Source organism: Pithys albifrons, chromosome 18, assembly GCF_047495875.1.
Source record: "Pithys albifrons albifrons isolate INPA30051 chromosome 18, PitAlb_v1, whole genome shotgun sequence".
NCBI lineage: Eukaryota > Metazoa > Chordata > Aves > Passeriformes > Thamnophilidae > Pithys > Pithys albifrons.
The window spans coordinates 2280270-2307941 of record NC_092475.1 but is presented as its reverse complement, the minus strand read 5'-3'; the positions used below and the strand labels follow the sequence as shown (position 1 = coordinate 2307941).

Sequence of the window (27672 nt, the reverse complement as noted above, 5' to 3'; positions counted from 1 at the left end):
CAGAAGAGTCTCCTTGCTCCAGAGACCCTGCACCCAACCACACACAGTGCCCATCCCAGGGACAGGTGACCTTTCCCACCCAGCCCCACTGTGTCCCACAGCCCCAATCTCCAGTGTGCAGATATGGAAAGAAAAAGCTGATGGGCATTTCTGCATTGAAAACATTTATTTTACAACAGTGGTTTCCGATAACTTAGCAATCTTTATTTTAGTTTATATTCGGACATACAAGACACAAATTACCATGCTAAAACAGAAAATAATTCCTTCTGCCGTCGCTGTGGGTATGTACAGGAGCTCAGTAGTATCGAGTGTTACAATCCACGAAGTTCAGACAGCCACGTCTACTTACGGACAACTCAAAGTATGGTCTTTTAGTAACATAACAAAATAGATATATGTCTATATTATAATTGCTTCTCAGATGCATTTATACTTCGATTGTGGTGGGTTTGGTATTTTTTTTACTATTTTTTTACTTTTTTAAAGATGGGCTCCCCCTACCCCCACCCCCCGCCCGAGTTGAAGTGCAGTGCAAACGCAGACCCGCCTGTCCCGGCGTCCTCAGCTCCCCCCGGCTCCCCAAGGAGCCCGGGACAACCAAACCCCACGAGGAATTACACAGTTCAGGGCTTTGCTCACATGCAAAATGAACATAAACCGCCTGGGATGTCAGCGGTGACACCAACCGACCCACCCACACCCCGCCCCAGCCTGGCGGGCGACGGTGGGATGGGAGGGAGGAAGGAATGACAGCGATCGGCTCAGCATCCAGCAAGGAAACAGCGCGTTTGGAATTGGCAAACTCGGAGTTCATCGACCATGATGGACACAAACAGAACTTCAGAGGTGTCAGCGGTAAAAATCTCCCCAGTGTTCTGCCATTTCTGTTGTGAAGTAGGAACCCCCCGAGTGCTGCATGTCAGGAACAGCCCCTGCAAGGAGCAGCCCAAGGAGGAGGAGGAGGAGGAGGAGGAGGGTGGCAGCAGCTCCACCCAGCATGTCTAGAGAGGACGTGGTGGGACTCACACGTATGTTGGCCACAATTGTGCCTTCACATGAATCATTGCCAGCTCCGGGTTTAGGAATTTCAGTGACTCCAAGTCCTTATGGAACCAACCTGCAAGCGGAGGGACTGCACCCAGCTGAGCACACACCACACACTGCCCAGGTGTGAACTCACCTCTGAGCACACTGTGTGGAGCAGAAGGTGCTTCTCCCACTTGTATGACCCATTTATTTATACAACAGGCTCCGTGTCCTCACCAGTCCCTTGACCCTCAAGGTCTGGTTTGGGTTTTCCTGCAGCTGAGAGGAAAGAAGCACAACTGTGGCCACGTAAAACTCACACCTTCCACCTGTCTGGCTGAGTTCAGAGCAGTACTTTGAGCCAAATGTCACGTTTTTATCACCAAAGAAAAACCAGCAGCAAGTCCCAGGTGCACACCTGTTGTATAAATATATACATATGTGCATATATACACACATACACACACGTGATGCTGCAGCCCACAGCCCTCAGCACAGGGTGGGCCTTGCTCTGTGAGCTCACCCAGCCTTGCCCTGGGGAGTCCAACGTGGTGAAAACCTTGGGAAAACCCCCAAACTGATGTGTTCTATCACAGCTGCAGTGACGAGCACATGGACCACATCCAAACATGTCCGAGTCACCCCAGAGCTGCCCCTGTGCCCTCTGCTGGGTCTCCCTTCTCCAAAGGAAAACTGGAGCAGGCAGAGGGGGCCAGGACAAGGGGCAGCTCATGGAATTCAAGTAGATTGATACATTTTTGGAATGGTTTGACAAGCAATTGCTCACAGACTGCAAGAGCACCCCCCAGGGCTGGCTGTGGGGAGAGGGAGCAGAGAAGACAACGGCACTCGGGAATGAAGAGCCAGTTTATATAAGAGCTTCCTCTACACATATACATATATATATATATATAACCACCAGAAATTCCCAGCACCTATCCTTTTAACACCAAAATGAACTGTGCATGTAACATTGGCATAATGAAAGTTTGTCTTCCAGATTTCTGGCATTTGGCTTGTGCAAACATCAAAGACAGCCAGGTTCCCTCCTGCTGCTTCTCCTCGTAAAGAAAGCTTCTTCCTGGAAGGATATGGGAATTGCAGGCTTGCTGAGTCCCAGACAGTCCCAGAAAGCCTCCCAAGGCAGCTCATGGAGCAGACCATGGATCCTGCGGGAGCTGAACACTGACAAACTTCCCTCCACCTGGTGAGCTACCAGTTACAATTCTTTCCAGAGATTTTAAGCAGCTGTTGGTGCAATGAGACACTACAAACTAGATGATTTCCACTAGAACACAGAGAAGCGGCACCAGATGATGAAGCATGGGAAGTTTTACCAACCTGACACTACAAACACACGTACTGGGGGGTTACAGTTCAGTGCTCCGAGATTAAAGCGCATTTAAACACCATCTGGAATTATTAACATGAGGTGGGGGCTGCAAACGCCACCCTGACTACCCTGCCAGGGTCACCTGCTATACATGATGCCAAGATACAGGGTACACTGGGTACAAAAAACCTGCAGCAAAAATTTCCTAAATTACACAAAAAGACTGAAGGGCACTGGACAGACGAGGGGCACGAAGGAGCTGAGAGCAGCAGGTGCCTCTCTCAAGGAGTGTGTGTGGTACAAACGCCCTGGTACAGCCCCCAAAGTGCACTGGTGTCCCTCCACACCACACAACTGCCTCGCAGGTGGGACAGGAACAGCTTTTCTGTCAGGCTCCTGCCCTGGCTGCACCTGTGTGAGGTGTTTCCAGGCTGGCAGGAAGGGGTGGCAGAGCTGTGCTGCCCCAACCACAGCCCTGCTGCAGCACTGGGTGGTTCTGTGCCCTGCCAAGTGCTCCTCAGTGCTGCTCCTCCAAACCTCCAAGAGCATCCCATTGTAAGAACACGAGGAGTGCTAATATCTAAAGCAGTTTTAAAAGCTTACAAATCTAAAAAGAAGACTAAAAAGGGACCATGGCCCTAAAACGTCACTGCAAGGGGCCAGCAGAAACCAACAGCCTGTGGGACACCACCGAGGCTCACAGAAATTTATATACAGATAAATATTTAAGAATTTCCTACAAAAATCACTAACAAAATGAGACTGGCATTTAAGGGCTGCAATGCCCCTTCAGTACAGTGCATTGGGGGTGTGCCCATCCCCAGGAAGGACAGGCAGGGCAGATCCAGCCCCTCCTTCTCCAGCAACTCCACACACAAGGAAGGACAGAGAGCAGCCGAGCACTTCCAGCAGCAGCTTCCCCTCCTCACCCTAAGCCATGAATGACTCTCCACGTAACACAGCTCAGGGATGAAGTCAGTGGTCCTGAACACCAGCTCTCCAGACAGGAATCACTCCCAGGGAGCTACAAGTGCTTTGGAAATCAGTGCTGGAGAGGTTGGAGGAGCAGGATGGAGGCGGCCAAACGACTGAAAGGGAGGGCTCAGGCAACTTGTACAAATTATACAAACTTTAAAGAAACAAATAAATAAATAAAATCCAAACTCAAGTTTTAATTCTGGCAAGATGCTGGACAGAGATGGACAGTGCTGAAGTTTATTTTGGAGGGAAACATTCTGCACTAAGCCAGTCAGGGGTGCAGTGCTGGGACACTGCAGCTCCACCTGCCCAAGCTCAGAACTCGTGTCTGAGCTTCTCTGCCAGACTTTAAACCATTATTCCCAATATGACTTTGCATTCAGTAGAACTCAATTTGGCCATTTTTAAGTGCAGCTTGTGTTAGAGCCCAGGGTACTCTTGTACCTTCCTTCCAAGAGGGGAAAAGTGAGCATTAACCTACTTATCTTCTGATCTTTTGGCTTTAAAGAAGGAATGTTTAAATCACTTCTTTCCATAGTTCAAGAAGAACTCCAATAATACACAACAATCCTAAACTCAAGAGATTAGTCAGTGACATGGGCAAATTTTAAACAGCTTCAAAAAACATGAATGTTCGTGTAGAATTGTTTTCCCATCATTCCCTGTAGCTGGAATCTTGGAGTGGTTTCCCTCGGAGCATCCAACATCACTCTGGCACGTAACAGCCTCATTTGCTGCTCACACACCACCCACAGACCCAACTGACAGGAAAGCAGTCTCTCTCCAAACTCATCCCTTGCTAAGCAAAGAACTAAAACTGCAAATTCATCTTGGATGTCTCCTTTCCCCAGGGATAACGGTGCCATCTCTGGTCCTCACGTGCTGCCCACATTGCCAGGAGCCTGCAGAGCAACCCCAGGTGTGTCCCACACCTCCCTGGAGCCTCAACCTACCACCAGCCTCTCTACCTCTATGGAAACAGCCCAGAAGAGTTAAAAAATAAGAGGATTATTCCAATTTAACAGCAACAAACAGCCCCCAGCACACGGGACAAAGCTGCTCTGCAGTGGAGCAACACCCAACAAGCAGTTTTGTGTCACCACTGAGACGAACACGGGGACAGGGAGTGGAGCAGCTCCCAGGGAACAGCCCCTTCCTCAGTCCCTGCTCATTTACAAAGCCAAAAAACCCCATTACTTTATTCTTCTTTCACCAAGAACACAATTTGCACAGACAAGGATGATTTTAACCAGTGAGTGGTTAGGGACAAAGCCTACAGATATTCAAGCATATTCCAGCCTGCACTTCTACAGCAAGAACAGACTTCAGGCAAAATCTACAAGGACAGCCAAAGTGATGTTGGGTTTAAGCCTAAAAACTGCTTTTCCTTCCAAGGGGTCAAAGAAAGACATTAATTAAATAAGGACCTCAAGCCAAATCATACACAAATGTCCTCAAGGCAACCCAGGACAGAAAAAGTTAAAAGTATCTTGCAGTAAACGACCCCATTTCAGGTCTAAAAGCACAGTGGGCAAGGAAGAAATGCCCTAAGGAACATGCTACTGAAATCAAGCCATTAATTAAAAGTAACTGGGGGTTTGTTTTTAATTTTGGGGGCCTGAAGTGGTACCAAAAGCATGTTGATCTGCACCAGGCTCCCATGCAGGCAAACGAGCTTCTGCCAACAGCTCCAGCAAAGTCTGGGTGTGCCAACCCCTCCCTGAGCAGAGACTGTGCTGAGAACATTTTCTGCTCCCCAGCATGTCTAACAGGGTTTCATGGTGCATTTTTCCTGCTCCATCACTGCTGCTCAGGCAAAGAGAGTGGGAAAACATATCCAATGTGGTTCTGTGGCAGCTGGAAACAGAGCAGCAGACACAGGGGGAAGGTGCCAACAGCCCCTCCACAGAAAGAGGGGAAAAACAAACAGGGAAATGGGGGTACAGAGTGATAAAAACCACAATGATCAAAATTAATGAGGCTGTAATTATGTGTTCAAAGTGCCAAGTGTGGGTTCTCTGTAGCTGTTCTAGATCCTGACTCTGTATCCCCTAAAGCAGGATTACTGACAACAAAACACACCAGCAATTCAGCAGCTGCCTAAAATGCCTTTTTAACAGTTAGATTCTATAAACCACAGTTTACTAGAGCAGAATTAGGGCTTGATTTGGTTTCAAAACAGAACAGGAAACCTTTCAGTGGTTTCCACATAATTGTTCTGAGGAAAAGAAAAACAATGGTGTAAACAAATCTAAATGCAAGACAATGTGCAAATTATACAATATAAACACAAAGAAAGGTGGCTTGTTCTTCAAAACTCATTTAAGTACTCCACAAAGGTGTTCATGAGAAAATTAAAGGGTTAGTGTATTATAAAAGCTTTTTAAAAAGGCAGATAACACCCCATATTTCTACTAAAGTCTCAAATTATTAGAACAAATTTTTACAAACCAATTTTTTAAACATTTCTGCTGTTGTCCACTCTGCATTTTACTCACTTGGCTCAGTGAGAGCCAATTAAAAAGTTTCACTTTAAGATTCTCATGCACTCAGGAGCAAAGCTGCACTATTTGGTCTTCAGCATTTCAGGAAAACAACTGAACTCCAACTGAAACAGGACTGTGCTTGGAGTTAAATCCCACTGCCACCACCTCCGGGGCCCATTCCCAGCTGATTTTGGTTCCATTGCCACTGGAGATCACCTCATACACAACCAGCTGTTCAATTGACTGTTCTAAGATTGGCAACTCTCCCTTTTTATTTTTCAAGGTAGATTTATTTAAGCTAAAAACCAGCATTAGAGAGGACTCCAGCTCTGCAGGACTGGCATTTTTTTGGTTCTTGGCTTTGTAAACTTGCTTAGATAACAATGCAGGAATAGGAGGAATGAAAGAATTGGTTTGTTGCACTCAAATGAAAATCCTCAACTTTTAAAAGTCTTCGACAGCTCAGCTGTACAGAAGAGCAGTGGCTCCTGTGACAGTTTTTAAACCCCAATTTTAGGCCAGTGCTGCTGCTGCTTAAAATGCAGAATGTCTCCATCGCACTGATATTGTGACAACTCAATACGTTACACCACAGACATTGAACAGAACTCCATACATGCTATAAAAAAACAGGAAAAAAATAAAATAAAGGAAAGAAATCAGACCGTAGCTAAACTGCTTTAAATACTGCATGCTACAGCACTTCACGTGTCATCCAGATACGACACTGAAAGGTGGCAAAAGGCTGAAGGGATTACAAAATCTTTTCGGCAGGTTGGAAAGCTGCCTTCTTACTGTGGCAGAATTATTCCCCCTCCCCATTCCCTACTTCTAATGTTCATGAGTCTAGTGTTGAGTTGGCCATGTATTTTTTTTTCTCATTCTAATGACAGTGTTTCCTTAACTTAATTGAATCCATCAGTGTGGTAGCTGGGGTGGGAGTCAGCTGTGAGCTGGGTTGTCTCTGTGGCTGATGCTGGTTGTATCACAATAGGTGCGTCTGAGGCCTCTGAAAAGGGAAGACAAAAGGCTTAGGACACCAAGGAACAAACACAGCACTCTCTGTTTTGGCAGGCACAAGTCTTATCTCCCCAGAACACTGATAACACAGTTTCATGCTGCTCTAAGAGCATGATGTTAATTCCCTGATTTTCAGTGCACGCTCAAGTCTACAAGTGGAATGCTTTTATTTTCCTCTTCCTGTAGAGCAGCTGATCCTCACCCACCACTCAGCAGTGCCCCTTAAAAAACTTTGTAAGAGCATACACAAGGCTTCAGAAATTTTTAATGGTTGATTTAATTCTACTGAAAGAGCTTTATATCTTCATGAACAGTATTAGAGCTACTGGGACAGCAGTGCCAGTTCCTTCACACCTGATGGAGTTAAAGCTGCCCTGACACCCCAGTCTTTGGGGTACAAGAGTCCCTTTTGCAATCACACAAGTCTGGCCCACATGTCACCCCAGAGATGTGGAAGGAAGATAAATGATGGTCACTGACTGCTCTGAAGTTGATCCCATGAGGTTCAGTGAAGACCCCCTGGGAGTTTTCAGCAACTCTGGTGTCAGCATCCCCCACATACATTCCCTGCTCCTCATCCACACCCCGAGACCTGTGCTGACCCCTGAGCCAGCTCAGGCAGGGACTGATGCTCATCCCAGACACCTCCCAGTGTTTTCACCTACCCCTTTCATCTGACTGCAACTGTGCCTCCAAGTCCTCTGGAGAGACGTAGTATTCCTGCTCTTCCCCTTCGGGAGGTTTGGGTTTACACTTCCCACAGCAGCAATTACAGCAGCAGCACAGGCAGCAGCAGCAGTAACAGGCTGTGATGAGCCCACAGAACACAAACAAGGCCTGCAGAGGACAGAAAACACAAAAAGAGTCATAACCTGTGTCTACTGTGCCGTGACCATGGAGTTTGTGAGACTTGGATGTGGAACCAGAGCACAGAAACACAGCAGTGCAGAGGCAGAACTCACCAGCTACAGCTTTGTACTTCATCACCAAGAAATATTTAAAGTCATGGCCAAAACTGTGGCTCTCCACATTTTACAGAGCTGAATACTGCCAGACTGGTTTGCCTGAAGGATTTCTGCAGTTTAGGTTAAGTGGAGTATTTATTCTGCTGCATCTGGAGGAACATACAGGTCTAAGACTGCACCTGCATTCAAATCCAGAGGCACAGCAGTTCAGGACACACTGTGGCTTGCACGAACAGCCCTGAAACAGCCCTGAAACAGGCTGACCTGTGCTGGCTGGTGCACAGGTCATGCTGTACCTCTGGCAGGGCCCTGGAGCAGCCCAAGGCTGTGGACATGGCTGGGAGGTTTGATGCTCCCAGGATGAGCAAGGCAGCTCCAAGAGAACCAGGTCTGACAGGTGCTTGTCACACTCACAATGGGCTAAACTGAAGTTTTCCTGGAGGTCACTGTGTGACTTTTTGAAAAAATAATTTTGCAGGTATCAAACCAGCACAGTGATGTAATTATTCCCTTACTTAGGAGAATGAGGAGAGGGAGGCAATGCTGGAAAAGGGCAGAAAACTGCACCCATGAAATGAAATGTAAGCAGACCTGCCCTGTGTGAGTTCCAGTTCAGAGTCAAGACTCAAGTTGCAAATTTATCGGATATTACCAGAGAATATCCCCAGATCCTCATCACTTTTAGTTCCACTACCCCCAGATCCTCATCACTTTTAGTTCCACTAGAAGGGTCCAAGCTTCAAATAGTAACACAAATCTTTTTATTAGGCCTGTATCACTGAGAGATCACAGAAAAACACTTCTGAACCAGAGATCCAAGCACAGTAAGAGGGTTAATCACCAGGTGTCAGAAATTCAGCAATTTCCAAACACAAAACCAAGTACAGTTGGCAAATCGATCTCTCTTAGAGCTTTCAGTGCCAACCCAGAGTAACTCCCCTGGCCTTTCACTCACCTTTGCCCACCAGCTGGACAGCACGAAGTATGTGTTCACATTTTCTTCACCAAACTGCTCTGCTACATAGAGCCCCAGAGACCCATACTTATCGTAAATGTTCCTCTTTGTGGCATCAGTCAATATTGCGTGGGCATTATTGATCTCTTTGAATTTTTCTGCTGCCTCTGGATTATCAGGGTTTTTATCAGGATGATATTTCAATGCCAGTTTCCTGCAGAAAGGAAAAAAAAAGAGAGATCGTTATAGATTAAAAACCAGGATTTGGGTTCCTGTTTTTTGATTTATTTTTTTTTAATTCCACTGCCTGCCACGCAAGGGAGACTTTCAAGTTTCCTTCATCTGTGATTCAACTTCCCTGATGATTCTTCTTTAGATGATAACAAAGGCTAGAGCAGTGTCTAGCTTAGCTCACAGGATTGACTTCAGACTCTTGGATTTGATCCTCAGAAATCCAACAGGGAAAAAAAAAGACATTGAAGAAAAGTAGTTTGGGTATTTTTACCCTCAGCTCCAGCAATTTCCACCAGTAAGTTTTCCTCCTGCTGTAGCAAAAAGACACACCACAAGTCTAAGGTACAGCACCAAAGAGTAAATAGAGGCTGCTTGAACAGTGTCTGAACTGCTGTTTCTGCAGTGTCTGAGCACAAAAATAGAACAGACGATCACTTGTGGTTAATTCACCAATTCCTGTGCAGGAACAAAGTGCTTTTCAGTTCAAGGTTTGCCAGAATAGAAAACGCTTCTGAGTTTCGAGCCATCAGGAAATCACAACGTACCTCCCCTAACCAGGCCAGATCTCTCACAGCCAGCACAAAATCAGATCAAGCATCGATAAATGTGCCAGTTCTCACATGGCCCAGGCTATTTACAGAAATTACTGGGCAAGCACATCCTTAGAAACAGCAAAATGTGCTCCCCAGCAGAAAAATGACACAGAACTGTAGGCTGGGTCTCCTCCTCCCACCACAAAAGGTTCTTGCCCTCCTACAGAAAATGACCACAAAGTCACATATTTGAGAAACAAACCATTTCACATCAGCTTTGCAGAGGGGCAGTGTTTAGACAAACACAAAATAAAGATGTGTGCAAGCACTTGGACATGCCTGCAATTATCTCCCAGCACCTGAAAAACAGAATGTGCCCTTGGAACATTCTCACTGCTCAGGTATAAAATGTCCATGGCTGGCCCAGGCTCAGGGAGGGCTGAAATAATCACAGTTTTTATCATTACAGGGAAGTTCTATAAACCTGGGAAGGGCTTAATCAGGCTGCAATAAATAAATACTTTTAATTTCCAATTTCCTACACATAGATAAACCTCAGAGCCCCCAGGCCAGGGAAGGATGTTCAGACTGATAAAGAAGCAGCAGAGGAAACGAGATACAAGGCAGGTTCAGATAAGAATAAAACAGCCACATTTCACCCCAGGACCTTCTGGGGTTGTTCCCACAAAGGAAAAACTTGCAGTCTTTCTTACCAAGAAGGTAAGATTATTTTCCAGTTGCTTCAAGATAATTGATTCAAACTTCCACTTAAATTTTTTAGAAAGACACAGCTGATTTTTGAGAATCTGAGGACACAGTTTATTCCTGGACTTCACCATGTTGTTGCCATTGGTATTAAAAATGTAAATTTGGAAGGGAGGAAGTTTTGGTTAAAGTTAGAAGACTAAAAGAAAACACTTCTGACAAAGAGTTTCCTCAGAGAAAGATGATGCTGACCCCTAGTGCAATTCCATACACATTGCCACTTGTCACACAGCAGCAACTGCATTTGGGCAGATTTTTAGGGAATGTGGAATGGGAAGACATCACAGAGCACTTTTTTCTTGTTTTTATTTGCTTAGGGAATGTGGAAAGAGAAGATGTTACAGAACTCTCCTTCTGTTGTTTTTAGTTCATCAATATGAAGCCATTTCATGTGTCCAAAAGAAATAAAGAAAAAACACTTTTTTAAACCAGTAACTCCACAAAGAGTAAGAAATTTTGAAAGGAATTGTAGGAAAAAGTAATTGCCTTAAAATTCTATTCAACTTTAAACAAAGACCTTTCAGAATGGCACTGCCTGTTTGAGAATTTAGCTGGGAAATCTAGATGCAAATTGAGAATTTAGATGGAAAAAGCCTGGGCATGTCTCCACAGCAAGTTTTGCAAGAAGCAATCAAGTTTTCACCTGGTTTTATCACATATTTTTCTTGCAAAAGGTCTAAATAAACCACCCCTGTGTAAATAGACCATCTGTTGAACACTGAATTAAAGCCATTTGAGCTACTGGGACAGGGGTAAAAAGTGGAACCTTTACCTGTATGACTTTTTTATATCATCTGAAGTGGCATTTTTGTCCAGCCCCAGCACGTGGTACAAGGACTCCCCAGAGGTAGAGAGGGAACGTTGCCTCTGGTCTGCCATCTTGAGCTGACCTGAGGAGAGAACTGGCCCCTGCCAGAGAAATGAGATCAAGAAATGATTAAACAACAAAGAAAACAGACCTCATTAATCAGACCATCCTTAGATGTGCTTTGAAATGGCTCTTCACACAATGGAAGGTTAAAGGTTACAAAGCTCAGTGAATTATCAGTGAAAACAACTATTACATTTTCAGTACAACATGAGACATCCTGAACCAACATATCCTCAACTCTTCCTTCCCCAAACCCCAAATGCACAGCTGAGGTACAGCTATAACTCTGTGCTGCATAACACAGCCCTCAAATGCTTCTTAATATCAAGACTAAGAGAGAAGGTGATTTATTTCATAGAAACATAGAATGGATTGGGTTGGAAAAGACCTCCGAGATCAGCAAGTCCAACCCTTGATCCAACCCTACTGTGATCACCAGCCCAGGGCACAGAGTGCCCTGGGTTGGTGATCACAGTGGGGTTGGATCAAGACAGGGTTGGATCAAGACATGGTGATCACAGTAGGGTTGGATCAAGATGTGGTTGGATCAAGACATGGTGATCACAGTAGGGTTGGATCAAGATGTGGATTCTCACTCAGTGCCACATCCACAGAATCACAGAATCATGGAATCAACTGGGTTGGAAAAGACCTCCAAGATCATCAAGTCCAACCCTTGGTCCAACTCCAGCCCCTTTACCAGATCATGGCACTCAGTGCCATGGCCAAGCTCACTTTGAAAACCTCCAGGGATGGGGAATCCACCCCCTCTCTGGGCAGCCCATTCCAATCCCTGAGCACTCTCTCTGCAAAGGATTTTTTTTCTGCTCTCCAACTTGAATTTCCCCTGGCAGAGCTTGAGCCCATCATGCCCCCTTGTCCTATTGCTGAGTGCCTGGGAGAAGAGACCAACCCCCACCTGGCCAGAACTTCCCTTCAGGGAGTTATCTATAAAATAACAAATTATATTTTAACAAAAAAAACCCACACACCTCCCAAACCCCAATTCCCCATCTCAGCACTGACACCAGGTCAAACAGAATCCTTAGGACAAATCCATGTGCCTTGGCCTGTGCATCCCATGAGGAAAGAGGGAATGTCTGCTGTGAGAAGTGTGAGTGTGGTTTGTGTTAGTAAAAATGAAAGGGTTATTGGGCTCCTATAGTGGCATGAGAAAAAATATATGGCCAGCCAATTAAACAAAAATTCCAACTTACACCCACATGGAGAGAGAAACAAGACAGTGTTAAATCACTTTATCTCCTATAACTTTGTCAAGGACCACATGAGTTGTACCAGGAAGGTTAAAGAGTTAAAACCTTCCCAGATCTAAGGGGAACAGAATTTCCAGTGGGGTTATCACTGGGGTTGTAAGAGTGACTGAGCTATAACAGTGTATGTTAAACTGCTTAACAATGTACTTGAAATGTTTATGCATGAGTCAAATGAATATCTATGTAGAGACTAAATAAATGTTAGAGTTACTCTGTGTTTGGGGTGCACTGGTGTCCATCCTACCCAGCACGCTGAAATTGCTTTTATCATATAATAATTTTAATTAAAAACCAATGAGGTTGAGACTTTGTTTCTCACACCTGCCCACTTAGAGAGAGGGAGATCTCTGTTCTTGTAATTTAAAGTTGTGGATCCAACATTTAACGTGCATTCCAGTTAAAATCATGCTCCTTGAACATGGATTAACCTCTTGCTCCACATCCAAACATGACAGACCCCAGAGGTGTCCCCTGTCCCCTGGTTATGTGCCCTCCCACCCCGAGATCAGCTTTGCTGCTCTTCAGCTGCAGAACTGCAGCCAGGAGGAGCATCCAAGAAAAGACTATTGGCTATTTTTGGATTATGTCATTACAATTAGCCTACACCAGCTTATGCAGCCTTTGAAAAAGATATTTAAAGCACCAGACTTTTCTAATTTAACCCTCTGTCTTATATAACAAAGTTAATAACTCCAGCTTTCCCAAGGCTGGCTGAAAGCAACACCCTCTCAGACACCCCCCTGCACTGCCTGGGTGGAGCTGTGACCTCACACCTCACAAACCACAGCTCTGCCTCTGCCAGCACATGGGAATTGTCACACCCACACAGAGGTGACGAGGTGACAAGGATGAGGACAGACACCTTACCACTGTCTGGTTCAGCTCAGCCCCTGCTGTTCATTCTCTCCCACATTTGGCCTCTCTGCCTTTACATTCATTTCACACTGGGCACCATGACCAGTTGTTTAAAGTGGAATACACCACCTAAACCAAACCCTCACTGATCTCCTTCAAGAAGTCTTTGGCACTTCTACCAAGTTTACTTCAAAGCTGATGAATAGGAAGATATAAACTAATACAATTGATAAAAAAAGGTCTAAACCCTGATGCTCTTGCTAAGAATTCAAACCACACCCCAAATCTGGGAGATGAATGTGTGGGTAAGGAGAGAAAATCTTTTCATAGAATCATAGAATGGATTGGGTTGCAAAAGACCTCCAAGATCATCAAGTCCAACCCTTGGTCCAACTCCAGTCCCTTTACCAGATCATGGCACTCAGTGCCACGGCCAAGCTCAGGTTAAAAACCTCCAGGGATGGGCAATCCACCCCCTCTCTGGGCAGCCCATTCCAATGCCTGATTATTCTGAAAGATTTTTTTTCTGAAAGAATTTTTTTCTGATATCCAACTTCAATTTCCCCTGGCAGAGCTTGAGCTCATCGTGCCCCTGAATTCAAACTACACCCCAAATCTGGGAGATGAATATGTGGGTAAGGAGAGAAAATCTTTCCAAGGATACTGTTCAGTACTAAAAGCTTTCTGTATGGAAGGAAAATTCCTGAGTGCTGCAAGACACAACACAAACAACTCACTGATTGGGGCATAATCTGATTCAGTGAAAGGAAAACCGTATTTCAGGAATGAAACCCCACACCAGCAGGCACAGCTCTCCAGGACTGCCTTTCCCCAGCCCCCTCCATCCCAGAGCTGAGGTCAAAGACTGCTGATCCTGACGTCTCTCTGGTAATCTACCTAATCACTCAGCCTGCTCCCACTGCTGTCCTGGATCCCTGCACAGCTCCTCCTGCTCCAGGACCATCACCTCACACCCTCCTGGGCACTCCCTGTGGCTCCATCACACCAATCAGTGCCCCACCAGCAGCTCCCAGCCAAGGAGTTTCTATCCTGCTGCTCTTGTGAGGTTGGAATGGGAAAAAAAAGCATCCTGATTGGAAGTTTTCAAGTTAATTTAGCTCTTCCAAAGAAGGTCCAGCTCCAAATAGGAGCTTCCAGGGCATTCCCTGAAGGGAAGTTCTGGCCAGGTGGGGGTTGGTCTCTTCTCCCAAGCACTCACCAATAGGACAAGGGGGCACGATGGGCTCAAGCTCTGCCAGGGGAAATTGAAGTTGGAGATGAGAAAAAAATTCTTTGCAGAGAGAGTGCTCAGGGATTGGAATGGGCTGCCCAGAGAGGGGGTGGATTCCCCATCCCTGGAGGGTTTTAACCTGAGATTGGCCGTGGCACTGAGTGCCATGATCTGGTAAAGGGACTGGAGTTGGACCAAGGGTTGGACTTGATGATCTCGGAGGGCTTTTCCAACCCAATCCATTCCATGATTCTGTGATTCTGTGGATGTGGCACTGAGTGAGAATCCACATCTTGATTCAACCCCACTGTGATCACCAGCCCAGGGCACTCTGTGCCCTGGGCTGGTGATCACAGTGGGGTTGGATCAAGGGTTGGACTTGCTGATCTCAGAGGTCTTTTCCAACCCAATCCATTCTATGATTCTATGATTCCTCACATCTGTGCTGTGTCAAAGCCTGCAGCTGTTTAAGCTTCCTGTAACATCAAACCCCCGTGCCCTTGGTGACAGACGCTGCAGGTCACAGCCACACACCCTGTTCTGATTAACAAAATCTCCCCTGCTAAATCAGGGCAAATTTGTTTAATAAAGATGAATTCAGTGTGACCCAGGCAGTGTCTGTCAGTCTGCAGGCACAGGAATCCAATTCCACACTCTGCATCCTTAATTGCTTCCATCTGAGCAGTCTGGGGGATCCCAGCTCGGTGTAATGTGTGATGGGGTGTGAGCACTTAGTGCTCCAAACTGGTGTGAAATGGACACTTCGGCCTTGGCAGAGGAGTGGAGGACAAGGTGGTGATGGGAATTCATCTGGGAAGCTTGTTACTTAAGGAAACAGAGGAGTATTATTGCTAGGAATGCAACCTTTGGCTTCTTAAATATGAAACAGACAATAATGGTGCAAGTTATTTAAATTCTGAGAGCTCCACAAACCAGGGTATTTTCTGTCCTGCTGTTTTCACACGTGGCTCTAATTCACAACCCTGAAAGCTGCCCTGTATTTTTAAAAACTGTTGTGTTCAGCAGCAAGGAGCCATCTGCTCCCTGCTCTGTATCCCAACCAAGCTGGATGCCCTGAAGAGGCTTCTCTGGGAAGGCTCTGGACAAGAGTAATCTCCTGGATTAACCAGCACAGTGTTTAACCATCTGTGTACCAAAATACCTCAGTCAGCTTTACCACAACAGGCAACTGCTTCCAGCAGGACCAGGGAGGTGCAACTGGTACCACCCCACTGAAAAGACTCAGGTGAATAAACCTAACAGGGTTTTGTGAAGTCAACCTTAACATTCTAAATACACCCACCTAAGTTCAATCTTAGAAAGGTCAGTTTTCTTTGCAGCTTTCCAAAAGAATCCCATCAAGTTTCATCAACCTGGTGATACCTCAGTTCCTGCCAGGTCTGCTGACTCTTCTGGAAGTTGTTTTTAAGTCATTAAAATGGCCAAGTGTTGTTACAGCCAAGAAAAAAAGTTAATAGTTCTCTGCCAGTTTAGGGAATTAAATACTCACAGAACATCCCAAAGAATTCCTGTACTGAAAAGGGTGACAACAGATCCAGTGGCCAGTGCAGGGAGGGAGGACTAAAACTCCATCTGACCTGCTGCAAGAATTTTAGTGGAAGGGGCAATGAGGAGGGATCGAGTTTTCCAAGGAAACATGTGGGGCTGTGCAGGAGGATGGAGGGAAGAGGTACCAAAACTGCTGAGAACAACCCTGAGCAGCCACTGTTGGAGCTCTGTTAGGAAAAACCACCCCAAAATGAAGGGATGGAGGGCTAATTCCATGGACAATATCCACAGTATTTCAGACTAACAGCAGCACTTCTCATTTCACTCCAAGGCTGAAGCAGTGAGATTTATTCATGAATAAAGCCCTGGAAACTGCAGTGCCACATTGCCTGAAATGCCCCTTTTCCCATCCCCACCCCTGTAACTCACACAGGCACAGCTGCTCCCTGAATTTCCTCACTGCAGGAAAAACTCCTTCAGGAAGGAGTTGTGGCTGTTCATCAAAATCAGAAAGGACAAAGGGAACCAAGCAATGCAAACTTTAAAAATACTACTACAGCAGGACATTGGTGCAGAATCTTCACCAGAAATCCAATTTTCTTAATGCCTGTACATCCATCCAGTTTAAATTCCTAAAAATAATAAACTAAAATCAGGCCATGAATGTCTGTGCCAGTGCACAGGCCTGGACACACGTGCTGTGCACAACACTGAACTACCCTCAGTGTAGGGAAAGTGCTGCCAACAGCTGCTCCAGAAAGGGAAACCCCACCGTAAAGGAGAAAATCCATCACCTTCTGACGAGGGAAGTGATAATCACCCATGGACACGGTAATGGGAGGTCATTACATCAGTGGATATTCTCCTTTGCAAAGGAGCTGGGGTGAAACCAAAACAAAACAGTCTCCCAAACTTCCAAAACATCCCCAGTAACAGAGAAATCCCCAAAAGGACAAATAAGAAGCAGGAGGAGACACAGACAGAGTCAGAGCCGTGGTGGGAGGGCTGGACAAGACGAGGCTGGTCTGTAACACAAACTATCAGTAACACTGAAACCCTCTGCAGTTACAGCCCTAAGAGCACATTAGCAGATGATTAAAGAGCCCAGCCTGGAAACAATATTTTGCCACCTCTTACAAGAACTATGTCAAGTTGATGTTTTATTATAGAACTTTGGGAAGCACTCGAGTATTTTGGGAAAGATTTGTATTCCACAAAGCATTGCTGCTAAGTGACTGTGTGGTAAAATATAATGCCAGTTTAGGTTATGAGTCCAGCTTTTCAAAGACTTCCAGTGCAGAAAATTAACTAGAGGTATTAAACTGAATTATTCTGTCTCAACAGTATTCCTTAGGAAAAATCTAAATAAAAACACTGAGCCAGAAAACAATACAGTAAATATTGATTTGTCACAGAAAGGGAAAAGCACCACTGGCCTCCACATCCTCTCCATCTGTCTGAGTCATTTAGAGTCGTTCTCACAATCTGGGATTTTTCGAGGGTGAAAAAAAAGTTTTCAAAAGGGAGAGGAGAGAGGCATTTACAATATTGTGCTGCCACTACAGACATGAGGTCTTTTAGGTTTGGCTTCCTGAGGTGTTAAGATTTCTACAGGAAACTTTAAACTTTGTTTCCTCAGTAATATTTTGCATTTAAATGAGAAGCTACAAGAGAGAGAAAAATCCAGAACTTACCTGGTGTCTAGTTTGAGTATTCTAAGGTAAGTGGTAACAGCCTTCACACACCTCTACAACTGAATCTCCTAAAGGCAAAACAAAAGCAAACAAATAGTTCAGCAACTCTTAAGCTGAGAGTTCATTGACAAATTATCACCACATTATTGGGCAGTAAAAACACACGTGGGTTTCATCAATATTTATACACAGTAAGTCCCCACAAGGTAAATAGTTGTTTTTAGAACTGATTGACTGCCTAAGTAAGTGACAAATATTTAAAAGCACAGATTCAAGGGCTCTGTGCTTTCATCTGTAGCTTCAGTCTCTTTGCCCTGTGAAAGAAACACACCTACTCAGTTGCACAGAAACTCATTAGAGTTTAAGACTGTTTAAGACTTTGGACTTTTTCAGCTTAGGCTGGGTCCAGAGAAAAGCAACGAGGCTGGAGAAGGGACTGGAGCACAAGTGCTGTGGGGAGAGGCTGAGGGAGCTGGGGGTGTTCAGCCTGGAGAAGAGGAGGCTCAGAGGTGACCTCAGCACTGTCTGGAACTGCCTGAAGGGAAGTTCTGGCCAGGTGGGTGTTGGTCTCTTCTCCCAGGCACTCAGCAATAGGACAAGGGGGCACGATGGGCTCAAGCTCTGCCAGGGGAAAATCAAGTTGGAGATCAGAAAAAAATTCTTTGCAGAGAGAGTGCTCAGGGATTGGAATGGGCTGCCCAGAGAGGGGGTGGATTCCCCATCCCTGGAGGGTTTTAAACTGAGATTGGCCGAGGCACTGAGTGCCATGACCTGGTAAAGGGAATGGAGTTGGACCAAGGGCTGGACTTGATGATCTTGGAGGGCTTTTCCAACCCAATCAATTCTATGGATGTGACACTGAGTGAGAATCCACCACACCTTGATCCAACCCCACTGTGATCACCAGCCCAGGGCACTCTGTGCCCTGGGCTGGTGATCACAGTGGGGTTGGATCAAGGGTTGGACTTGCTGATCTTGGAGGTCTTTTCCAACCCAATCCATTCTATGAGTCTGTGATTCTGTGGATGTGGCACTGAGTGAGAATCCACATCTTGATCCAACCCTACTGTGGCACTCTGTGCCCTGGCTGGTGATCACAGTGAGGTTGGATCAAGGGTTGGACTTGCTGATCTCTGAGGTCTTTTCCAACCCAATCCATTCTATGAGTCTGTGATTCTGTGGATGTGGCACTGAGTGAGAATCCACATCTTGATCCAACCCTACTGTGGCACTCTGTGCCCTGGGCTGGTGATCACAGTGAGGTTGGATCAAGGGTTGGACTTGGTGATCTCAGAGGGATTTTCCAACCCAATCCATTCCATGATTCTGTGATTCTGTGTTTTGTGAAATACCAGTACAGAACAACAGAGGTGTGGTTTTCGAGTCTTGACAACGTGCAGTGTTGGCAGAGGGACTGCAGGAGCAGCTCAGCTCACACAGCACACCCCGAGCCTGCTGAGGAGCAACTCCAGCCCCTCCTGCCAGGACAAACTTCCACCAAGGACACCAGTCTCGTCCCATTCACACTCCCCCCTCCTGAATCAGATCACCCAAGGAAGAAACAAGTCTCTCTTTGGCATACAAGGAGGGAGAGAACCTCAGATAACCCAGCACCACACGCCTGGTGTTTCAGCAGACAAGGCAAAGGCAGAGAGAGCCCTCCAGAGCAGTGACCACACTGAAATGGGAGAGTGAATGGGGAAGAGGAGCCCAGGAAATGCTGGATGATGCTACGGAGCAAATTCAGGGAAAAATCTCTGCAGCACATTCAAATATCTTTCCTATCCAGCAGGTACAGGACAAATCTAATCCTCATCACCAAACACAAAGTCACTTATGCATTAAATGACTGACTGAACAAGCGGAACTTCAGAGCAGCTTTTACCAGGCAAGTTATCGCTTCATCATCATCCAAACCCTTTCAGCAGCTTCCAAGGAACAAGCTCTGAATGCCTGAGAAATAAACTCCCCATTGAACTGATAATTAGGCCCTTCACGCACTGCGAGGTTTCAGAGTGGTGAGCAGAGTTGTTGGGAATACACCCAGTTCGGTGCTGGCACCGCTGCCACAGCACTTGGTTGGTGCCATCTGTGAGGAGCTGATCCAGCAGCACATCCCTAAGTGGGGATGAATGAACCGACCAACAACTCAATAATCAGCTTATTGTTCATGGATCTGTTTAGTTCCTTTGAGAGGTAGTGGCACAGGACTTTTCCCGAGAAACGAAAGGCAGGGAGTTAAACTTTCCCACTCGGAGGGTCGACTCCCTCTCCAAGGAAAACCAACCTATTTTGTGAGGCTATAAAAGCTCCCGGGTTTCCTGCCCTCTGGTTCCTTCCTTACAAAGAAATCCACAAGTGGAATATTTTTTAAGCATCTATAGAAAGCTGCAGATGGTTAATGGGGTTGGCAAACAGAATTATGACTCCATACCTAGATGGAGAGCACCTTTGATTGCACCACTGGTTCTGTTTCAGACCCAGGTGTGTTGATGGTCAAACTGAGAACCAGCTAAACTGTGCTCAGCTTATGGATGTTCACAGCTGGAAATGTGTGAGTGGAACGAGAGAAAAAAAGGCAAAATCCAAATGTACTTAAGAGACAAAGTCAGAATTTGGTGTTCAATGATGTAAATAACATAAAATGATGTGTGGGTAGAAGGTTCAAATACAAGATTCTGGCCCAGGCCTCATTCAGACTCTACCAGCAGAAAAGTTACTTTTTACAGCACATACACATATATAATAACCATCCACCTCCAGAACTCAAAACACACAGTAAAGGATTATCTTAAACTGGATGGAAGCAGCAATATTTCCTTCAGTCTTTCAGCTATGCCAATACATTTCACTAAGACTGATTCACAGCTGAAAATAACCAAACAACACAAAAATAACCTCCAAAGGAAACTACTTTTTCTAAAATCAAAGCACAAGAAAGCCATGCCAGCTACTTCCCATCCTCCCTTGCCCAGCTCCTCCTCCCTGCCAGCTGAGCCAGCCCAGCACACCATTCCCAAGGTTCACTCCCTTGGTTTCTGCTTCATCTGGCAATTCCAATTTAGTGACTCAGGAATGTTTTGATCTCCCCATCCAATCTCATTATTCAGAGGGCCAGATCCACTGACCCAGAGCTCTACATAATACCCTGCTTGGAATTACCTGCAAATATACATGATATTCACAATACAAACAAAAGCAGAGATGATGAAAGGACAGATGCTGGAAAAGGAAGTGTTTAAAATGAACATCGGGGTGAGACACCCAGTTCAACAACACCCACAAAGAGAAAAAAGTCTGTGGAAGGGAACACACAACTGTTCAAGAGGCAGAAAATACAGAGGTAAGTATGAAAAGGAGAAAAACAGATGAAAGAATGATGATAAACATGAGCAAAGCTGCACAAATGCAAATGAAATTCAGCAGCACATTAAAACTGTGGTAGGTTTTGTAACTCAAATGAAGAAATTCACTTAGGCTGGCTGTGTGTTCTGCAATCATTTTGCTCATAGTAAAACCAGCTCTTGCAGCCTTATTTCTCCTGAAAATTTGAATCCAATTTATCTAATTATTGTCCCCATAGACTGGAACCATAAATAGTTCCCAGCACCTTTCCTTTCTCTAACCATGAGACAGACCCTCCCTTTTCCTTCCAGAAATCAGGCATGTTCTCAGATCTATCCTACTGGACCAAAAGTGTGTGTGTTTCTTGTCTCCCCAAACCAACTCTGACATAACCCAGAGAACCATTTTTATTGAATACTTCCATTGTCAGGACTGTCCTCACCCTGCCCCAATGCTGTTAACAGAAAGAGAGAAGGATCTTCAGGACTTTCCTTGCTAACCCATCTCTGCCATGTACAGCAGCTGTACCACAATCAGCAAATATTTAAAGAAAAACTGCTGCAATTAAGGCAAATAAAATCAAGGAATATACAAAACAGGAACTCCCAAGTCTTTATTTTCACTTCCTTACTTGCTCACATCATTTGCAAAGTGAATCAGTGTTGGAAAAACAACATGGATAAGCTGAAGGCAAAGCAACCTGATAACAAGTGACTGCAGAAAACTGGTACTACTTTAAAGTAGTTGTTTAGAAATAATGATTTTTAACTTATTAATTGAAAAATTAACATTTACTATTTTGTTAAAGCACCCAAGAGTGTGTTTTGGTGTAGCTTTTATTTTTGTATCACAGCACAAAGGCCTTTCAGCTGCATTTTGCCATTCAGTTCCTGCCCTTTTGGTAAAGGTCATGTGAGAAATTTCATATCCATAAAAACATTCTGATTTAACACATGAACCCTGTTGGAAAACTGAGTGTCCAGGGAATTCATTCAAGTGTGTACAACTTTCTTCCAGAAAAAAAATAACCTTACTAAGTCTGAATCCATCTTCCTTGGGAAGAGAGGACAAGTTTCCAACAGTGGAAAACTGCAGCACTAAAAACTTCATTAAGTTCTCCTAAGTATGAGGGGTTTTTAAAAACAGGAACAGAGAACTTCTAAATAAATGAAATCCGGAACAACACAATTTTCCTGCTAAATTCAAGCCTAAATTGAGTGCCCTGGGCTGGTGATCACAGTGGGGTTGGATCAAGGGTTGGACTTGCTGGTCTCAGAGGTCTTTTCCAGCCCAATCCATTCTGTGACTCTGTCACACCTCCCACCACACTCCAGTCCCTGAACAGGATCTTACACATCCCATTTTATCCACTCATCCCCCTTCTTGTGCTTGGAAATACCAGCAGCAGGAGCACCAGCTTTTGTGCTGACCTCAGAACTACAGAGAAATAAAGAAAAATCAAGACATTCCTTACCATATTTTTAACAACAATCCCTCAGGAAAGGCTGGAAGCAACCTGGAATTATAAATACCTCACTTGATGAGGCCTAGCCCTGCTAGAATGAATTGCCTGCACTTGGCATATTGCAGATATTGTCACCAGGAACTGCCCACAACAACATCTGGAGTTTGGACCCCAAGTACCCTCCTCTCTACAAGCAGCTTGAAACCTAATTATGTTTTTCCAGTAAGTGTCCCTAAATCCTCATGCCATGAGGAGCAGATTCATAAGGAAAATTCCTCAACAACTGACCCATTAAACTGCTATGATATTGCCATCACAGCAACAGAAAATCCTGCTAAGATATGAAATATGTAATGACAGATGGAAGGGAAAAGAACGTTTTCATTTGAAGTACAAAAAAAAAATTAAAGACATAAAAGGGGAAATGCAAAGAGAAAACCTCTGTGAGTTTCTCCTTTTTGGAACTGTTTAACAGGTCACAGTAATGACATCAGGAAACTTTGGGTTTCTCCCACCCCAACTGCAAAACATCAGCAATCCAGGGGTTCTGTACATTCAATTTTTCTGCAGATTGTTCCTTAAAAGGTTCCAGAATCCCCAAGACTGAACACAACTTCAGTAAGACTCAGGTGAACTCAGGAAGGACCAGGAAGCTCCTTGGGACCAAAGGAGGAGGAGGATGGTGTAGCTGCTCCCAGAGCAAGCAGTTAAAAACAGATATATAAATATATATTCTCAGAGGAAAGAGGAAACCCAGAAAGCAGGGGAGGGAAGCTTGGGGTGCTGGTGGGTCAGTGGTCTGTGCTCTTCTGCCACTGCAAGAGCTCCACAGAACTATTTACTTGCACCACTCATTGGTCAGAAACCATCAGACCAACACCACAGAAATACCAGTTAATCAAAGCAGACTTATCTCATAAAACTAAAAAAAAAGTTCATTAGTAGTGCTTTGGTAAGAGGTTACTAAATGCTGCTGAGTTTTCTGTTTGTGCAACTGTCTATATCTGAAGTCTATTAAAAAGAAAAGCAGAAGAGAGAGCCCCAATCTTTCATTAAGAAGTTCTCATTACAAAGGAGATGGCAGCTGATAATTCCAGTTATCTCTGGCCTAGAGGATTGTTTTGTTTGCACCTCTGTGCACTACAAACCTTTAATCTCCTCCTTCCAATACCTGCACAGGAAGATGAGAAACTTGCACCCAAAGAAAAATATCCTCAGATTTTACCAAATTTTCCCTTACAATGCACAGGCACTGAAAGCTCTTCAGCACCACTGAAAGAGGCACAAAAGGACCCTGAAAGGCAAATTTCAGTGCAATGCTGATATAAAGTTAAATGCAATTAGAAGAATTACCAGGACATGAGAAATCTGAACATATGCTAAAACAATTCTGTTCATGTTCTCCCAATAAAAATGATGCATTCCCAAAGCATTAAAACCCTGAAAAAGTTCATCTCATGTTCCTGGGCAGGAACACCTTTCACTAGACTGGGTTGCTCCAACCTGGCCTTGGACACTTCCAGGGATGGGGCAGCCACAGCTTTTCTGGGCAACCCGTGCCAGGGCCTGCCCAGCCTCACAGCCAGGAATTCCTTCCCAATATCCCACCTAACCCAGGCCTCTGTCAATGTGAAGCCATTCCCCCTTGTCCTGTCACTCCATGACTTGTCCAAAGTCCCTCTCCAGCTCTCCTGGAGCCCCTTTAGGCACTGGAAGGGGCTCTGACATCTCTTCTACCCCAGCTCTCCCAGCCTGTCTCCAGAGCAGAGATACTCCAGCCCTCGGAGCATCTCCATGGCCTCCTCTGGACTCGCTCCAGCGTGAACATCCTTCAGTCCTACTTTGGTTCCACTCCATGTTTCCCAAAGTACAACAATCCAAACCCCCCTGCTGACCCCACGGATCCCTTCCCCCAGGATGTCACAGCTGTATTCCATCCACCCTCTGCTCTGATCCTCCCCTGCCAAACTCCAACCATCCTGGCAAACCTCCCAGCACAGCCAGGTCGGTGGTGGTGCCACCTCAGCCACAAACCACATCAAGTGCCTGCAATCCACTGAAAATCCAGACCAGTGGAGCAGGAGGCAGGTCACTGGATGCTCAGGAAAGACTGGAAAAGTGGTTATACTTCCTGGGAATAACCAGCATGGATTACAGTCTACACTAGGAGGCAAAACATACTCCAAAGCATCACTTTTTTCAGACACTCACTGCTAAAAGGTGGTTAAAAATAGCACAGCCACTCCGTGGAGTGGGGGAACCTTCCACCAGCCCTTTGAACCTCCAGCCTGCAGTTTATAAACACAACACATCCGAAATTTACAAGGAAAATGACCACGTTGCAGCATCTCCCCTTTTATTTCAATGCTGCAGGCAATGCTGATGATGAAATGAAGGAGGCAAAGAAGTATTTATTTATGCTTATAAAAAGCTACCTGGCTGAAAATCCCATCTCCCAGCCCAGGGTTCTCCACAAAGCAGATTCTGCACTGGCAGCATCAAGACAAATTTCTCCAAACCCCTCAGAGCATGGCGAGAAAACCACAGGAAGCTGCTCAATAAAAATAAATTTCTTTTCATCCAGCACTGTATATATTAAAGTCCATTTCTCTTCCACTCCAGGTCGGCTTTTCTCCCTCCCAGGGCACAGCATACCTGATTGATAACACCTAATTCATTAAAGCAAATGAATTTAGCATCTATTTCTCAGGATCCCTTAGTCAGATTGGGATTGTATCTTTCCTATCAAACACAAATGCAAACACTGATCCTGAGCAGCCTGAAACCAACAGATGCCCAAGAACCTGCAAACGAGCAGTCAAAAGAATAAATTCCACTTCAAAGTGGCTGCTACAATTCGATAATTTAAACAGGCCCAATCCTGACGCATTTCCAAAGGAAATCCTTGCAGCTCTGCATACTTTGGGGAGCTTAATTCGCCCAGAGAAACGGGTGAACCACCTCGGCTCAGCCACTGGGTGAGCGCGGCCTGCAAGTTTTTGCTTCAATAGCAGCAAACTGAGACAGTATCCACACACAAACACATCGTTTCCCTTTCCTGAAGATAAGATGGCATGAGGAAAACACAGCAGGGAGAATTAGATCCTTCCACACCACTCTGAGACAATGTACCAAATTTATGCCTTTTTTTTAAGCTTTACCGCAGCACAGACAGCACAACAGCAACATCTCCCAGCCCGAGGAAATTAATACCAAATAAAAACAAACCTAGAAAAGATACAAATATTGGGCTTTCCCTCCTGTGTCAGACTGGGCAGCCTTCACTTTGCTCTCCAGGAACTGCTGGTTCCATCAGTGCCTCCTCTCCAGCAATAAAATCAAGGATTTGTGTCATTGCTGTGTTACAGCCAGGTATTGGTACAGCACCAGGGTATTGATACACAGCAAGGTATTGGTACAGCACCAAGGTATTGGTACAGCACCAAGGTATTGATACACAGCAAGGTATTGGTACAGCACCAGGGTATTGATACACAGCAAGGTATTGGTACAGCACCAGGGTATTGATACACAGCAAGGTATTGATACAGCACCAAGGTATTGGTACAGCACCAAGGTATTGGTACAGCACCAAGGTATTGATACAGCACCAGGGTATTGATACACAGCAAGGTATTGATACACACCAAGGTATTGATACACAGCAAGGTATTGGTACACACCAAGGTATTGATACAGCACCAGGGTATTGATACACAGCAAGGTATTGATACACAGCAAGGTATTGATACAGCACCAAGGTATTGGTACAGCACCAAGGTATTGATACAGCACCAAGACATTGACTGAGCATCAAGGTATTGATACACCCCAAGGTACTGATACAGCACCAAACTATTGATACAGCACAAAGGTATTGACAGAGCATCAAGGTATTGATACAGCACCAAGGTATTGATACAGCACCAAGGTATTGATACACACCAAGGTATTGATACAGTATCAAGGTATTGATACACACCAAGGTATTGATACACACCAAGGTATTGATACAGTATCAAGGTATTGATACACACCAAGGTATTGATACAGCACCAAGGTATTAATACACTACCAAGGTATTGATAGAGCATCAAGATATTGACACAGCACCAAGGTATTGACACAGCACCAAGGTATTGATGCAGAACCAAGGTATTGATACAGCACCAAAGCAGGAGCGAGGAGCTATCAGGGAATCTGCTGCCTCTGCTCTGTCCAGTTGCATTCCCCACGTCCAGAATTACCTGACCAGAATTCTTAATTTCAGATCCAGAAGACACGGCACGAATAAACTGAATTCTGCTGCCTTGGCAAGTTTCTCGTCATAAAGGCTGGATTTGCTCCGCGCTGCTGGTACGTCATTCATTAAGCACCTCATCACCCGAGCGGCCACAAATTATTTCGTTAAAAATTAAGCAGAACAATGTAAGGAAAGGGAAGAGAAAATCACCGCGGCTGCTGGAGCGAGCCAGGGTGAATCACGGCTCCCACACACACAGATGACTTTCATTAGGAATTCACCTTCCCAGGCCTTTTGTTTGGGGGTTTTCCCTCCCGGCTGCGAGCCCGGAGGGACGCGGGCCCCGCTCCGGCACCGGCGCCGGGGGGTTCCCGGGGCGGGGATGCTCGGCGAGGGATGTCCCCGGGCAGGGGGACAGTAGCGGGCAGGCACACACCGGCGGGCACATCCCACCCTCCCCGGCCCTCCCGCCTCGCTCCCCTCCGCCCTCCCCCGCCGCCACCAGCTCCATCTTGGCCTCCGCCCGCGGCCCGGCCCGGCCCCGCCGCGCTCACCTGCGGCCCGCGGGCGGGCGGGCGGGGGCCGCGCACAACCCCGGGGCAGGGGGCGGGCAGGGGCGGGGGCGGCCCCGCGGGGGCGGCGGCGGCTCCTCGGGGGTCGCGCGGGGCCGGTCTCGCTCCGCGCTCCGCCCTCAGCGCCGGTGCCGCCGCCAGACACCGACCGGGACCCGGCCACGGCAGGGGGCGGCGCCGGCGCACTGCGCATGTGCGCGCTCCCCGGACCGCGCTGCGCGCCCCCGATGCTCGCGGGCACGCGGGGGAGAGCGCGGGGCGGCGCTTCGGGAGCGCGCGCGGGGGGATCCCGATGGGAATCTTGGGTGCGAGTGT

The 27672-nt window shown here is 45.9% G+C and overlaps 1 protein-coding gene across 3 annotated transcripts; it reads right to left on the bottom strand.

The window, feature by feature from the left end:
- Positions 1-147: 147 nt before the first annotated feature.
- On the bottom strand, positions 148-27531 carry DNAJC5 (DnaJ heat shock protein family (Hsp40) member C5). Of its 3 annotated transcripts, none has more exons than XM_071572647.1 (6): positions 27340-27531; positions 17733-17800; positions 11071-11207; positions 8767-8980; positions 7512-7683; positions 148-6835 (listed from the first exon to the last, which is right to left on the bottom strand). In XM_071572647.1, exons 3-6 carry the CDS (start codon positions 11175-11177, stop codon positions 6732-6734), a joined length of 597 nt encoding a protein of 198 aa, XP_071428748.1. In that variant the 5' UTR covers positions 11178-11207; positions 17733-17800; positions 27340-27531; the 3' UTR covers positions 148-6731. The 3 variants fall into 3 exon arrangements, with proteins under 3 accessions (XP_071428748.1, XP_071428749.1, XP_071428750.1); XM_071572648.1 differs by lacking the exon at positions 27340-27531 and adding an exon at positions 26790-26918; XM_071572649.1 differs by lacking the exon at positions 17733-17800.
- Between the last annotated feature and the right edge of the window lie 141 nt (positions 27532-27672).